This window comes from Acromyrmex echinatior, chromosome 14, assembly GCF_024713525.1.
Source record: "Acromyrmex echinatior isolate Ae372 chromosome 14, ASM2471352v2, whole genome shotgun sequence".
NCBI classification, from domain to species: domain Eukaryota; kingdom Metazoa; phylum Arthropoda; class Insecta; order Hymenoptera; family Formicidae; genus Acromyrmex; species Acromyrmex echinatior.
The window spans coordinates 10,037,826-10,049,176 of record NC_141865.1 but is presented as its reverse complement, the minus strand read 5'-3'; the positions used below and the strand labels follow the sequence as shown (position 1 = coordinate 10,049,176).

The following is an 11,351-nucleotide window of genomic DNA, read 5'->3' as shown; positions in this document are numbered from 1 at the left end:
GGGATTCACTCTCTCACCTGAAAATAATCAATTCCACCAGTCGCAGAGGTCACCGGGTCGCTCGATATTGCGACCGCGCCGTTTCGTCGCCGCGGAATCTTCGTGGGGATGTAATCAGATACAATAGCTAATGTGTGGATGCATAAATCTTTCTTCACAACACTATATCTTTTATTTATTTATTTATTTTTAATCTATATATACATTGATTGAACGTATTTCAATCAGAAATGATCGATCGATCGATGGATGTTGATCGATCACTGAATTTCTTGGATATATCAACATCGATTCGACATTGATTAATCAATCATTTCTGACTGAGATATTCTTTTGTTTCATTTAAAATTGTAAAAAAAAGTAAACTTTATTTAATTAGAAAAAATTCAATCAGAAAAAATAGATATGCTATATTATAGGAATGCTATGACTGCTCTTTGAATAATTTTGCTTTGAAAGAAAATTAAATGAATCGAACAAAATCGAAATTACCATCAAATGGATCAGAAAAATATAAAAGAAATTCTAATAAAATCTTCTATAAGTATTTTCCAAGGACATTCTGAAGATACGTAAAATTTATGTTTAAAGTTAGTTGTTTATAAATTATCTAACGAATTAATAAATTAATAATTGATAATTAATCATAGGTATATTTTATAACACTTAAAATTCGGGATGTATCAAATATCCGAAAAATATCCAGTACCCGGTATTATTTGATACTTTTTTATTATCCGATCAAATAGCCAAATATTATTAGTATTTAACAACATATCTAAAATTTCATGTTGAAAGTTTTATACCTTATTGATACAGAATTCTATACTTTTTAATTGAACTTCTTAAAAATTCGCACATTGTAGTTATGGCGGTTTATGACGATAATCGAAATAGATTGTCACCGGAAAATGCTGAAACGTTATTGTTCATCATGAAAAATTTATTAATATTAAAAATATAGTAACGTGATTTATAACATACAATGTGTGATAATAATATATGATAAATAAAAATATTAATAGAAATATTACCCCTTTCCTTACTTGAATCAGATACAAGTAAGATATAAGTAAGAAATAAAAACGTAATGATGAAAAAGAGAAGTTAAAAATAAATTTAGATTATGAGAAAATTGCAAGGAAGAAAAAGTAAAATCTGCATATAAAAATAGATATACTTTTTTTGCTAATAATTATGCAAATTATAATAGACATAGATAATGCAACCGATCCATTAAAACTTAAAGTATTCATGAATAAAAGATGTACTTTTTTATAAATTAGTAATAATCTGTTCAAAATGGACTAATTTAACTCAAGCAGAACAAGTCATTATGATATCAAAATGATTCCAAAATGATCATTAAAAATCATTTCAATCATTTCCGATTCATTTAAATGTCATTTTGACGTTTGTCAACGTCGTGACTTATTGTTCTGTTTAGGATAAATAGAAGAACATATACAAATATATATTTGTACACAATACATGTTTACTAATATGCATATAAATAATATATAAATAATAATTTATTTTTATAAATAATGATTTATTGTAATACAAAATTAAGAAATAGAAAAAAAAGAATAAAATCTGAAAAAGCTCACAATTCACAATGAATAATATAAAAGTGAAATCTTTTGGGATTCTCAAGAATATCGTTAGAATAAAAATGAGACGAAACAGAAATTTATTTCGTAAGTCGAGATTAAAAAAAAATTCTTTTCGGACTCTGCTATTTAGATAAATTAAATATACATATAAATATCTCATGTTTTGCCATTTTGTTCCGGATATCGACGGATGTTCGCACACGCGATTCCCGTCTCGCCTTTTAGAGGTCTCTGAACGTGACGTGGTGAACGAACGCGCCATCTTAATAGAGTGGCTCCCTCAGTGAAAGCCGGATTCTTTCCTTCTGTTGTAATTCGCTTGGGGTGAGTGATGTGTGATTCGAATCGCGTTTTATTACAAGCATCCTTGATTTTACGAACGTCGGAATATGGGCAGATTTTTTGCCAGGCCTCCCAATTCGAGATCCTCTTATATTTTTCATAGACCTTCTCATTAATCTATTATATTCATTGCGATGAAAACGCTAACCTCGAGGATGTCTGCCGCACTCGTGCTCGATGTTTCTCTCCTCCTGACCGACTTCGCGACATATCTCCGATGAAAATAACGATTTAAATGCATATATTCATTAGAAAAAGAAGGAATTGTTTATATGAAATTTTCGTAGAAATCATGAATAATGCATTGTTTAATCATCTTATTTGTAGCTAGGAATCCGCGATGGGTGCATATAAGTATATGCAGGAACTCTATCGCAAGAAGCAAAGCGATGTGCTCCGCTTCTTGCTGCGTGTCAGATGCTGGCAGTATCGCCAGTTGACCAAGATGCATCGTGCTCCTAGACCATCTAGACCAGACAAGGCCCGTCGTTTGGGTTACAAAGCCAAGCAAGGTAAGCATCATCATTCCTTTGCTAGATAGAAAACATGCTCATATGAAAATATCAATTTGAGAATACTCAAATATACTGAGTCAAAGGCTTGTTCTTTCTCTTTTTTTAGCTGAATTTACATGGTTCACCTTTTATTTTTTTCTTTAATATGGAAAAAAAGAAGACAGATGAACTATGCAAAAAGAACAAGTATAAAATTTAGTAATATAATATATACTTATCCAACAAAATGTTTTCTTCTCAGGCATATAACAGTGGACAAATCTTTATTTTTGGAATCAGTGATTTTATTTATATTTGGTTCTTATATTAAAAATTGTCTTAAGTAGTCTTAAGACGAAAAGTAGTCATGAACCAATCACAGAATTGTATTAGCATCTAAAGACATTACTTAAGATGGTCTTGAAATAAGAATGGATATGAATACCGACTAATGTATATTCTTATAATTTATAGGTAGTTATAGAGAAACTTGATTTTGCCAAACTATTGTTTTTTTTTTTTAAGATTTAAATGTCTTTTATATTTATTTTATGACAACTAGTTTCACGACTGATAAATTTTAGTTTACATTTAAACCGATAAGCAATTCTTCAATGTAATATAACAATATCGTTTTAACTGTCTTATTATGCCTGATACAGAATATACGTGATTTTATATGATACTCTACGTGAAAATTAATTGATGATTTGTACTTGCACCACTCTGACAGTTTTGTGGAGAGAATTATACCTATTACATCTACTGATATATTTGATAAATTAATTTTATATGTATACAATCTTAAATGGAGAATAAATGCAAAATTTTATTTTTGTACAGGTTTTGTTATCTTCAGAATCCGTGTACGTCGCGGTGGACGTAAGCGTCCAGTTCCTAAGGGTGCGACCTATGGCAAGCCCAAGAGCCATGGTGTCAACCAGTTGAAACCAACCAGGAAACTACAGTCAGTTGCTGAGGTAAGATATGGGAATACAAAAGATAAGTAGCATAAAAAAATCGTAGAAATCATATATGATGAATTGTACCATGCACCACTCTTACTTTAAAATGGGGAAGCAGTTGTACCTTCTGATCATAGACATTTTAATTACAGAAATTATAGCTTTATTAATATTTATTTTAAAAACTTTTATTTTACATTTGTATTTGTGTATTTCTAAAAATGATGATAGCTTTGTTAATAATGAAAAACATTGATTCTTTTTCTTCCTTGGATGTCTGAAATTATTATTAATTTGAAGATTAGCACTTTCTTTTTCACTAGTATTTTTCATTAACAATGCTTCCTTGTAGGAACGTGTTGGCCGTCGTTGTGGTGGCTTGCGAGTGCTGAACAGTTACTGGGTAGCCCAAGACTCTTCGTACAAATACTATGAAGTTATTCTGATTGATCCTGCTCATAAGGTAATATTCAAAACAAATTTATAGCTTTCGTTATCCTTAAAAAGTAAAATTATTGTTTTATTCTTATTAACATTATTATTATTATTATTATTATGTTCGAACTGATATCTGATATACTTTTTTTTTATTTGACAATATGATGACATTTTATGTTACCAATGAATGAACACATGATTTTTTATCTTCCTTGGATGTCTGAACACAACATAAATTTTGAGAATTATTTTTTAAAGATTTGTTTGTCATATATACTTTTAACGTTTCCTGATTTCATTCCAGGCAATTCGTAATGATCCTAAGGTAAATTGGATATGCAATGCGGTGCATAAGCACCGTGAACTCCGTGGTAAGACTTCCGCCGGCAGGAGCTCTCGTGGATTAGGTAAAGGACATCGCTATTCGCAAACGATCGGTGGTTCGCGTCGTGCGGCCTGGAAGAGACGAAACACATTGTCTCTCCGCAGAAAACGATAATTATTTTGTTTGTAACCTCCATTATGCAAGATACATCATTTTATTGCTTACTTGGTATCAATATCGTGACGTATCCTGTAAAAAAAAATAAATATCTCTTTCCTAAAACTTGTAAAATTTTGGTTTCTTTAATTTCCCTTTCTGCATCCATAGAATTTTAAATAAAGAAATCTTAAGCAGGAAATGTAAAAAAAGTAGATAAAAATGATTTTTTTAACCGATTTATTTTTTAATCATGCACATATTTAAAACAACATAAGGAAAATAACTCATTGACCGGGTCCAGATAGTGATTTGTCCATAAATTTCTTTTTCGCAAAACAGAGCCACCATTTACTCGGCTTCCCATCCTCGCCATATACTTTTTCAACAATTCTAACAGCCGTTTCCTGCCTGATTTGATAAAGATATTGCCTCATAAGATCTAAAATTGAAAGTAAAAATATCGTATTGTCTAGAAATATCTTATTATATTAGTCGTTAATTTCCAAACAATAAGTTCACTACTTACCAGCTTCAGCAGGACTGCTTGGTTTGGCATATACTGAATTCAATGGAAAGCCGGGATCGCCAGGAATATCAAATTTGGAGATAGCAAGGGAAAACATTTCATTCATGGCTTGTGGTTGAGTTGCACACTTTTGTAGCTTCTTCAGGCATTCAGTAATGAATAAAGTGATATAGATTAAAACTCTGTCAGCTTCACTCTGTAATAAAAATCCAGCTTGATGTATACAGGAATTATACTGTCTCACGATAGAATAGAACTTTTAAAATACTACTTTTAAATATATTACCTTAATCTCATATGTCCTAAAAAATACATTTGCTTTGAAGAAATATAACGCTTCGTCAATGATATCTTGTTCTTTGTTGTTAAAAGGAGGTGCAGGACCCCTGAATGTGGTTTTGATCGGCAGCAATGCCATGTTTCCAATAGTGCCATGGCTCTTTGTAAAACTTGAATGATACGCCTAAAATATTATGAGTAATGTGTAAAATATGTACTTGAGATATTACAAACGAGATGGATTAATAATCTGGATTAATAACCAGGTTGCTGTAGGTTGATATTTATAGTTCGTGATTATTTTAAGATATTCTAAGTAATGTCTTAAGATACAAATATGGGTGTATTCTGTAGTCAGTATTCATAGTCGATTCTTAGGTTTAAGACAGTCTTAAAGTAAGTAGTCTTGAAAATGTTATGAATTAATCAGAGTAATATTAGCATCTTACGACAGTCTTAAAATAAGTAACGGACTATGAATATCAACCAAGTTCTTAGCAAATGAGAATGGATTGAAATGAATTGAAATGGATTCAGATTTTCAGAAATATTGATTTACGAATGTTAAAATGAATGCTTTTCAATCCTGAATGCATTTTTATTCATTTATAGGAATTGCATGGAGCATATCTCTATGGCTTTCAATCTAAAAATAATATTAGTTTTTTCTGTGTACACAAATACAATTGAAAATACTGTTCAATTCAAAAATTTTGAATAGGAAATACAGTTTTTCAATCCAATTGCATCCAATTAAATCTAATTGAATCCAATTAAATCCAAAAAAAGTATTCGCTATTTAAAATACGCATTTAGATAAAAAAAAATTTCAATCCATTTTAATCCATTCTCGTTTGCTGGGTTAAGACTGTACTTAAGACGATCTTAAATATAAAATCCGGCTATGAATACTAGCCAGAAGGCTGTATTAGCGTCTTCAGACATTACTTAAGACGATCTTATGCTGATTCTACAATGAGTCAGTAGTTGGTAGTCTTAAGTCTTATCAGTGAAGTTGACCAAGAAGTCAACTTATACAATCAACATTGATTGGCCAATTTCGTCGAAGAATTGAGATTAATGCCCAATTTCTTCACTTCCAGATAAGTTGCGAATAACCTTATCCAGGAGATATTTCCATTGTATTCTGAGAGATATCTCTTGGATAAAGTTATCTAGAGATGAAGAAATTGGGTATAAGACTTCCGACTACAGACTCATTGTAGAATCAGCATTAAAATAAGAAACTGATTACGAATACTGATACCATAGACTGCAAGCTGGTTCTACATTATTATTCTGTCTTCAAAAACTGTCACCCAATCATAATATAATCTATACGCGAAAATTTTTAATTTAGTGAATATTTCATAAAAAAAGAAAAAAATAATAACAAAAATCTAGGCTGAAAAAGAAGAGACTCTACACTTTGGTTATGATAAATGGGTAACGCCCTTTAGTATTGCCATTTATTTTGAAATATTGTTTGCATTGATGCAAAGTGTTAGGACTTACAGGCATAACGATGGTAGAATAACAGTCTTCTAACAAAAATGGATAATTGGAAACACGTCAGCTACAACATGCCTCGAACAAACTGTCAAACTGATCAGCAAACCGTGAGTACAACTGAACACAACCTAGTTCGAGCAAGCGACAGCAGATCGCGCTGATAAAGCTATCGCGTCCAGGGACGCAGTCACTAGGAAAAGAGAAAAAGCAGTGACGACATTGACGACGTGTGTGCTTGTATGCGATTGTGACGGCCAGTGTTGCGGAGTCCCCGATGATGATGTCGCGTCGAGGCTCGCCGAGCTCGTGAAAACGCTCGACGAACGTTCAGCGCGTTCGCGTTCCCTCTGGAAACGAGGACGACGGAGAGGAGAGAGGAAGCTCGTCCGCACATGTCGGTCTCCATGCAGATTGACAGCGGCATGTTGACGAATCCAGACACCAGTCTCTGCCGCGTTTGCCTGACCGTGGATCACAATAACCAGTGCATCTTCCGCAGGAACTGGGACGATCCGGAGAGCCCATCCGGGTTGTCCGAGAAGTTGCAGCTATGCTGCGGCGTGGAGGTTTGTTTTCCACCTGCGCCTGTTGTTTATTTTGCATACAAAACATGAGACGATCTCTTTTCTTATTCAGGTTCTGGAAGACGATGGCCTGCCGACTAGTATCTGCCTCGAATGCGTGATGAAAGTCAACGTCGCCTATGAATTGAGGAAACAATGTCAAAAAGCAGACGTAGAACTCAGGAAGTTGTATGGGAAATCCTTGAAAACAAACATTGCCAGCATTCCAACAAAAGTATTTTCATCTCTATATGAATAAAATAATAATAATAAGTAGCTAACTGGTTCAGGGAATTAATAATTAATTAAATAGAGAAGGGGACAAGCCTGATAATGATTTAATTTAAACCGAAGCATTTGGATAATTTATATGATTGAAAATACAATTGTTTTCATTTTTTCTTATTGCCTTTTTCTTCGTTTAAAATAATAATTTCAATACTGTTCGGGCTGACATATATTTTACTTTGCAGGACCAGTGTTGTCAAACTGACCAATCTTTTATCTTGGATGCAATCAATTTGAGTGACAATATAGAATTAAATGCAGATAATGAAGTTAATATAGAGAAAAGCATTATGCAATCAAATGTTATGAGACAAGAACAAATACCAGATGCTTTTGATCAAATCAAGCATGATGTTTCAGTAGACAATGAAGTAGATTTAGACAGTAGTAAGTATAAACAAGTAGAACATGACAAAATAGCTAATAGAACAAGAAACGAGAATAGCTATAGAACGAGAAGAATAATGTTTAAAAGGGTCACGTCTATAGAAAATTTGAGGAATTATAAAGAGAGACAGAGACGATACATCAAAAAGAGTGTAAACGTCAAACGCGACAGCAGCGACAGCGAGTATCAAACAAAGGCGAGAAACGTTCATGGCAGAATGGACAGAGCATCCGAAGTGGAATTGCAATATAAATGTCAAAAATGTGATAGATTTTATTCCAGTAAAAAGTCCTTAGATAGACACATATCGACTCATAATGATAAAGAGTTCAAATGCGATAGCTGTGATAAGCAATTCTTCTGTCTGGATAAATTGCATAAGCACATTAATCTGCACAGAGTAAAGGAGAAGCCGAAACCGGTGTTATGCAAAATCTGCAACAAGAGTTTCAGAAAAATCGACACTATGGTCAGGCATCTGAATACCCACAAGAAGGCGTATCCTAAGGACGTTTTCTCTATACTAAAGGAGATACGGGACAAGAGAAGATTGGAAAATAATCCAGAGTCTTTCGAAACGTCGCTCACGCTGGACGAGAACGAACAAGTAACACATGATGGACAATTTCGAAGTGCAAACAACGGCAATACGAGAGAGCTACGAAAACGTAACAATACAAAAGTGGAACTAAGAGACTCGGATTTGGTAAACAGCGACTCTAGCGATGACAAGACAGAGTCTTTCGACGACGCGTCGCTCTTCAACTGCAAACACTGTAGCAAGAGTTATCGTACTGAAAGATCGCTTCAACGTCATCTGCTGATACACGATGAGAAGAAATACGTCTGCAATGTTTGCAACATGAAGTTCTTCCGACAGGATAGGCTGAAGAGTCACATGGATCGGTATGGTCACGATGAAACCAAGATGTGTTCGGAGCCACAGAAACCGCCTGACGACAAATCAGCCATCAAGCTGATAAACACTTGGATAAGAGAGGAATTGGATTCCGATAACGAGGGTAAGGGTTTCCCATGTAGAATCTGCGGAAAATCATACGACACGAAGAAGTCCTTGTTGAAACATCAAATGAACGCGCACGGAGGACAGAACGAGTACTGCACGAGTTGCGGTACCGTGTGTAATTGCGCGTACAAGGATCAGGAGAAAGGCAACGAAAAGTCAAAGCCGTACACCTGCGAGGAGTGTAACAAGTCATTTGAGAAGGAGATCAAGTTGCACAAGCATCTGAGAATTCATGAGCGCGCCAAGGAGCAGCAGGACGCGAACTTCAAGCGTTTCCTATGCCACATATGCAGCAAGACATTTCGGCAGAATACCGGCCTCATGTTCCACATGAGAACACATACAGGTTACAAGCCGCACGTATGCAAGTACTGCGGCCGTGGCTTCACGTCCAACTCGAATTGCATCAATCATGAGAGGACTCACACGGGCGATCGACCGTTCGTCTGTCAATACTGCAGCGCCGCTTTCGCCAAATCGTGCACCCTTAAGGCTCATATCACCACGCACACTGGCGAGGCGAATTATCATTGCAAGACCTGCGGCAAATCGTTCCGTCGGTTGAAGTACTTGAAGGAGCACAGATTCACACATACAGGCGAGAAACCGTACGCGTGTAAGATCTGCGGCACTGCATACAGCCATTCTGGCAGTTTATTCGTACACGAAAAGAAATGCAAGGCGCAATTCAGTAATTATCAGTCGGGAGTTGTACAAAATGCACAACAACAACAACAGGTTTCCTATAGTCAATCTCCTCAGACCACTGGCGGCATTTCAGTGGCGTCCACTTCTTCGGTTGTCGCTCCTATCATCACTACGCTGCCTCAGGCTCACCTAAACGTAATTAACAGTACTCTGAATGTACAGGCGAACAAAGACTACGTGGATAACGTTCAGCGAATGAACGCGCATGCAGCGACTAACGCAACCACAGTTGTCTCATCAGGTCTGCATCCAAATGTTGATATTTCCGAAATGAGTTCCGCTGTCAGGAACTTCTCCATCATCGGGCAGATGTTTCACACTTAGAAAAGCGTACGAGCGAAACGCGAATCAAGACTACTGTGATAAATATCTTTTTTTTTTTTTTAACAATACTTGTCAAGATATATTTTACATTCGAGTATAGCTACGTATCTTTCTGCTTTATCTTTCAATAATCATTGAGATAAGTATATATGTTTTGTATTGTACCTACGTCACAATATGGGAAGATGGGTATAGAATGTATATTTGTATCTTATAATTATTAGAAATTTTTATTATACAGAATTTTTATACGACAGAATCTTATTCTGTATAACTGTTATACAAAAGTATACATATACATATATGTATATATAATATATATATGTATATATGTGTATAACTTTATATTCTAATTATTGAATTGTTATTTTCTGTATATACGATCTCGTAATCATTACGTAGATGATTCGTCTGTTGAATCGTGCAAAGTCAGTCATGAATCCTTATGAGTTTATTCTATGTCAAAAATAATTTTTATAAACTTCATAACTGACAAATACGTATACGTATATGCATATATTGAGCAAGATTTAATTCGTGTATACAACATGATTAAATAAATACATTTTGCACTCAAACAGTTTATTCACTTTCGAATTATATTAAATTATAAAATTATACACATTCCCTCGTTAAAAATGCTCGAACGTGTACATCTCAGCAATCAAGTTAATTTATCGTCATTTGGTACTTTAGCCATTCTTTAAATATTTTATTACTTAAAATCAGAGATGGAAAGTTACTTTTATCTTTTATTTTAGCTTTGTCGTTATTTTTTAAAACAATGGCATTTTAGTATGTTTAGATTTAGTAATGACGTTGCATTTTTTTTATGACAATAGTGATAATTAAAAATTAAAATTAGGAATGTTGAGTAGGAACTTTTCCCCCCTGTCATCGTTACGCATTATTTTGAAAGGAGTAATTCACTTGAAATGATGCTTTATTGTCACAAAAATGTGCAACGTCATTATCAAATCATTGTTTTGAAATATAATGACAAAAGTAGCTGTAAAATTATAACTTCCCTGCTTAAAATTATCATTTCTTTTTTTATATTAAAAAAAGAAATTATTTTAAATGTATATATTTAAAATATAAAAATAAAATATAAAAATAAAATTTTATCGTTGTTTTGTCTTTAATATTTTGAAGAATATCTAATTGTCAATGCAAATTACATTTAATTTAAAATATTGAGCACGTGAATATTCTCACAAATATGAATGATAATAATTTTTAAGATATTTATTAAGATATGTTTAAAAAAAATATGGATGGATATTTCCAATTGCCTTGATCCCCTTTTCAACAATACATATAATATTATATAACTATCTTTGTTAGCATTGCTATTCACGAATAATGTTAGAAGAATAATTTTACGTGTACGTAAA

At 33.7% G+C, this 11,351-nt stretch overlaps 3 protein-coding genes across 4 annotated transcripts; 2 read left to right on the top strand and 1 right to left on the bottom strand.

Annotated features, from left to right (window-relative positions):
- Positions 1-1,822: 1,822 nt before the first annotated feature.
- On the top strand, positions 1,823-4,471 carry RpL15 (ribosomal protein L15). Of its 2 annotated transcripts, none has more exons than XM_087413595.1 (5): positions 1,823-1,940; positions 2,286-2,470; positions 3,296-3,432; positions 3,770-3,880; positions 4,160-4,471. In XM_087413595.1, the coding sequence occupies exons 2-5, from the start codon at positions 2,299-2,301 to the stop codon at positions 4,352-4,354; spliced, it is 615 nt and encodes a 204-aa protein (XP_087269721.1). In that variant the 5' UTR covers positions 1,823-1,940; positions 2,286-2,298; the 3' UTR covers positions 4,355-4,471. The 2 variants fall into 2 exon arrangements, with proteins under 2 accessions (XP_087269721.1, XP_011054650.1); XM_011056348.2 differs by having other exon boundaries at positions 1,848-1,940; positions 2,290-2,470.
- An 88-nt stretch (positions 4,472-4,559) lies between these two features.
- On the bottom strand, positions 4,560-6,813 carry Arpc3A (Actin-related protein 2/3 complex, subunit 3A). Its single transcript, XM_011056336.2, has 4 exons — positions 6,660-6,813; positions 5,152-5,328; positions 4,866-5,061; positions 4,560-4,778 (listed from the first exon to the last, which is right to left on the bottom strand). The coding sequence occupies exons 1-4, from the start codon at positions 6,663-6,665 to the stop codon at positions 4,624-4,626; spliced, it is 534 nt and encodes a 177-aa protein (XP_011054638.1). The 5' UTR covers positions 6,666-6,813; the 3' UTR covers positions 4,560-4,623.
- A 40-nt stretch (positions 6,814-6,853) lies between these two features.
- Positions 6,854-10,532, top strand: LOC105146208 (uncharacterized). Its single transcript, XM_011056326.2, has 3 exons — positions 6,854-7,222; positions 7,293-7,454; positions 7,693-10,532. The coding sequence occupies exons 1-3, from the start codon at positions 7,049-7,051 to the stop codon at positions 9,952-9,954; spliced, it is 2,598 nt and encodes an 865-aa protein (XP_011054628.1). The 5' UTR covers positions 6,854-7,048; the 3' UTR covers positions 9,955-10,532.
- Positions 10,533-11,351: the final 819 nt, after the last annotated feature.

Excerpts from the sequence above, each read along its gene's own strand:
- RpL15 (XM_087413595.1), top strand. The coding sequence starts at position 2,299 with ATGGGTGCATATAAGTATATGCAGGAACTCTATCGCAAGAAGCAAAGC. Across the intron at positions 3,433-3,769 it reads AACTACAGTCAGTTGCTGAG|GAACGTGTTGGCCGTCGTTG; the intron begins GTAAGATATGGG and ends GCTTCCTTGTAG. Across the intron at positions 3,881-4,159 it reads TGATTGATCCTGCTCATAAG|GCAATTCGTAATGATCCTAA; the intron begins GTAATATTCAAA and ends ATTTCATTCCAG.
- Arpc3A (XM_011056336.2), bottom strand. Across the intron at positions 5,062-5,151 it reads TTAGGACATATGAGATTAAG|AGTGAAGCTGACAGAGTTTT; the intron begins GTAATATATTTA and ends TTTTTATTACAG. Across the intron at positions 4,779-4,865 it reads AAGCAGTCCTGCTGAAGCTG|ATCTTATGAGGCAATATCTT; the intron begins GTAAGTAGTGAA and ends TTTCAATTTTAG.
- LOC105146208 (XM_011056326.2), top strand. The coding sequence starts at position 7,049 with ATGTCGGTCTCCATGCAGATTGACAGCGGCATGTTGACGAATCCAGAC. Across the intron at positions 7,223-7,292 it reads AGCTATGCTGCGGCGTGGAG|GTTCTGGAAGACGATGGCCT; the intron begins GTTTGTTTTCCA and ends TTTCTTATTCAG. Across the intron at positions 7,455-7,692 it reads TTGCCAGCATTCCAACAAAA|GACCAGTGTTGTCAAACTGA; the intron begins GTATTTTCATCT and ends TTTACTTTGCAG.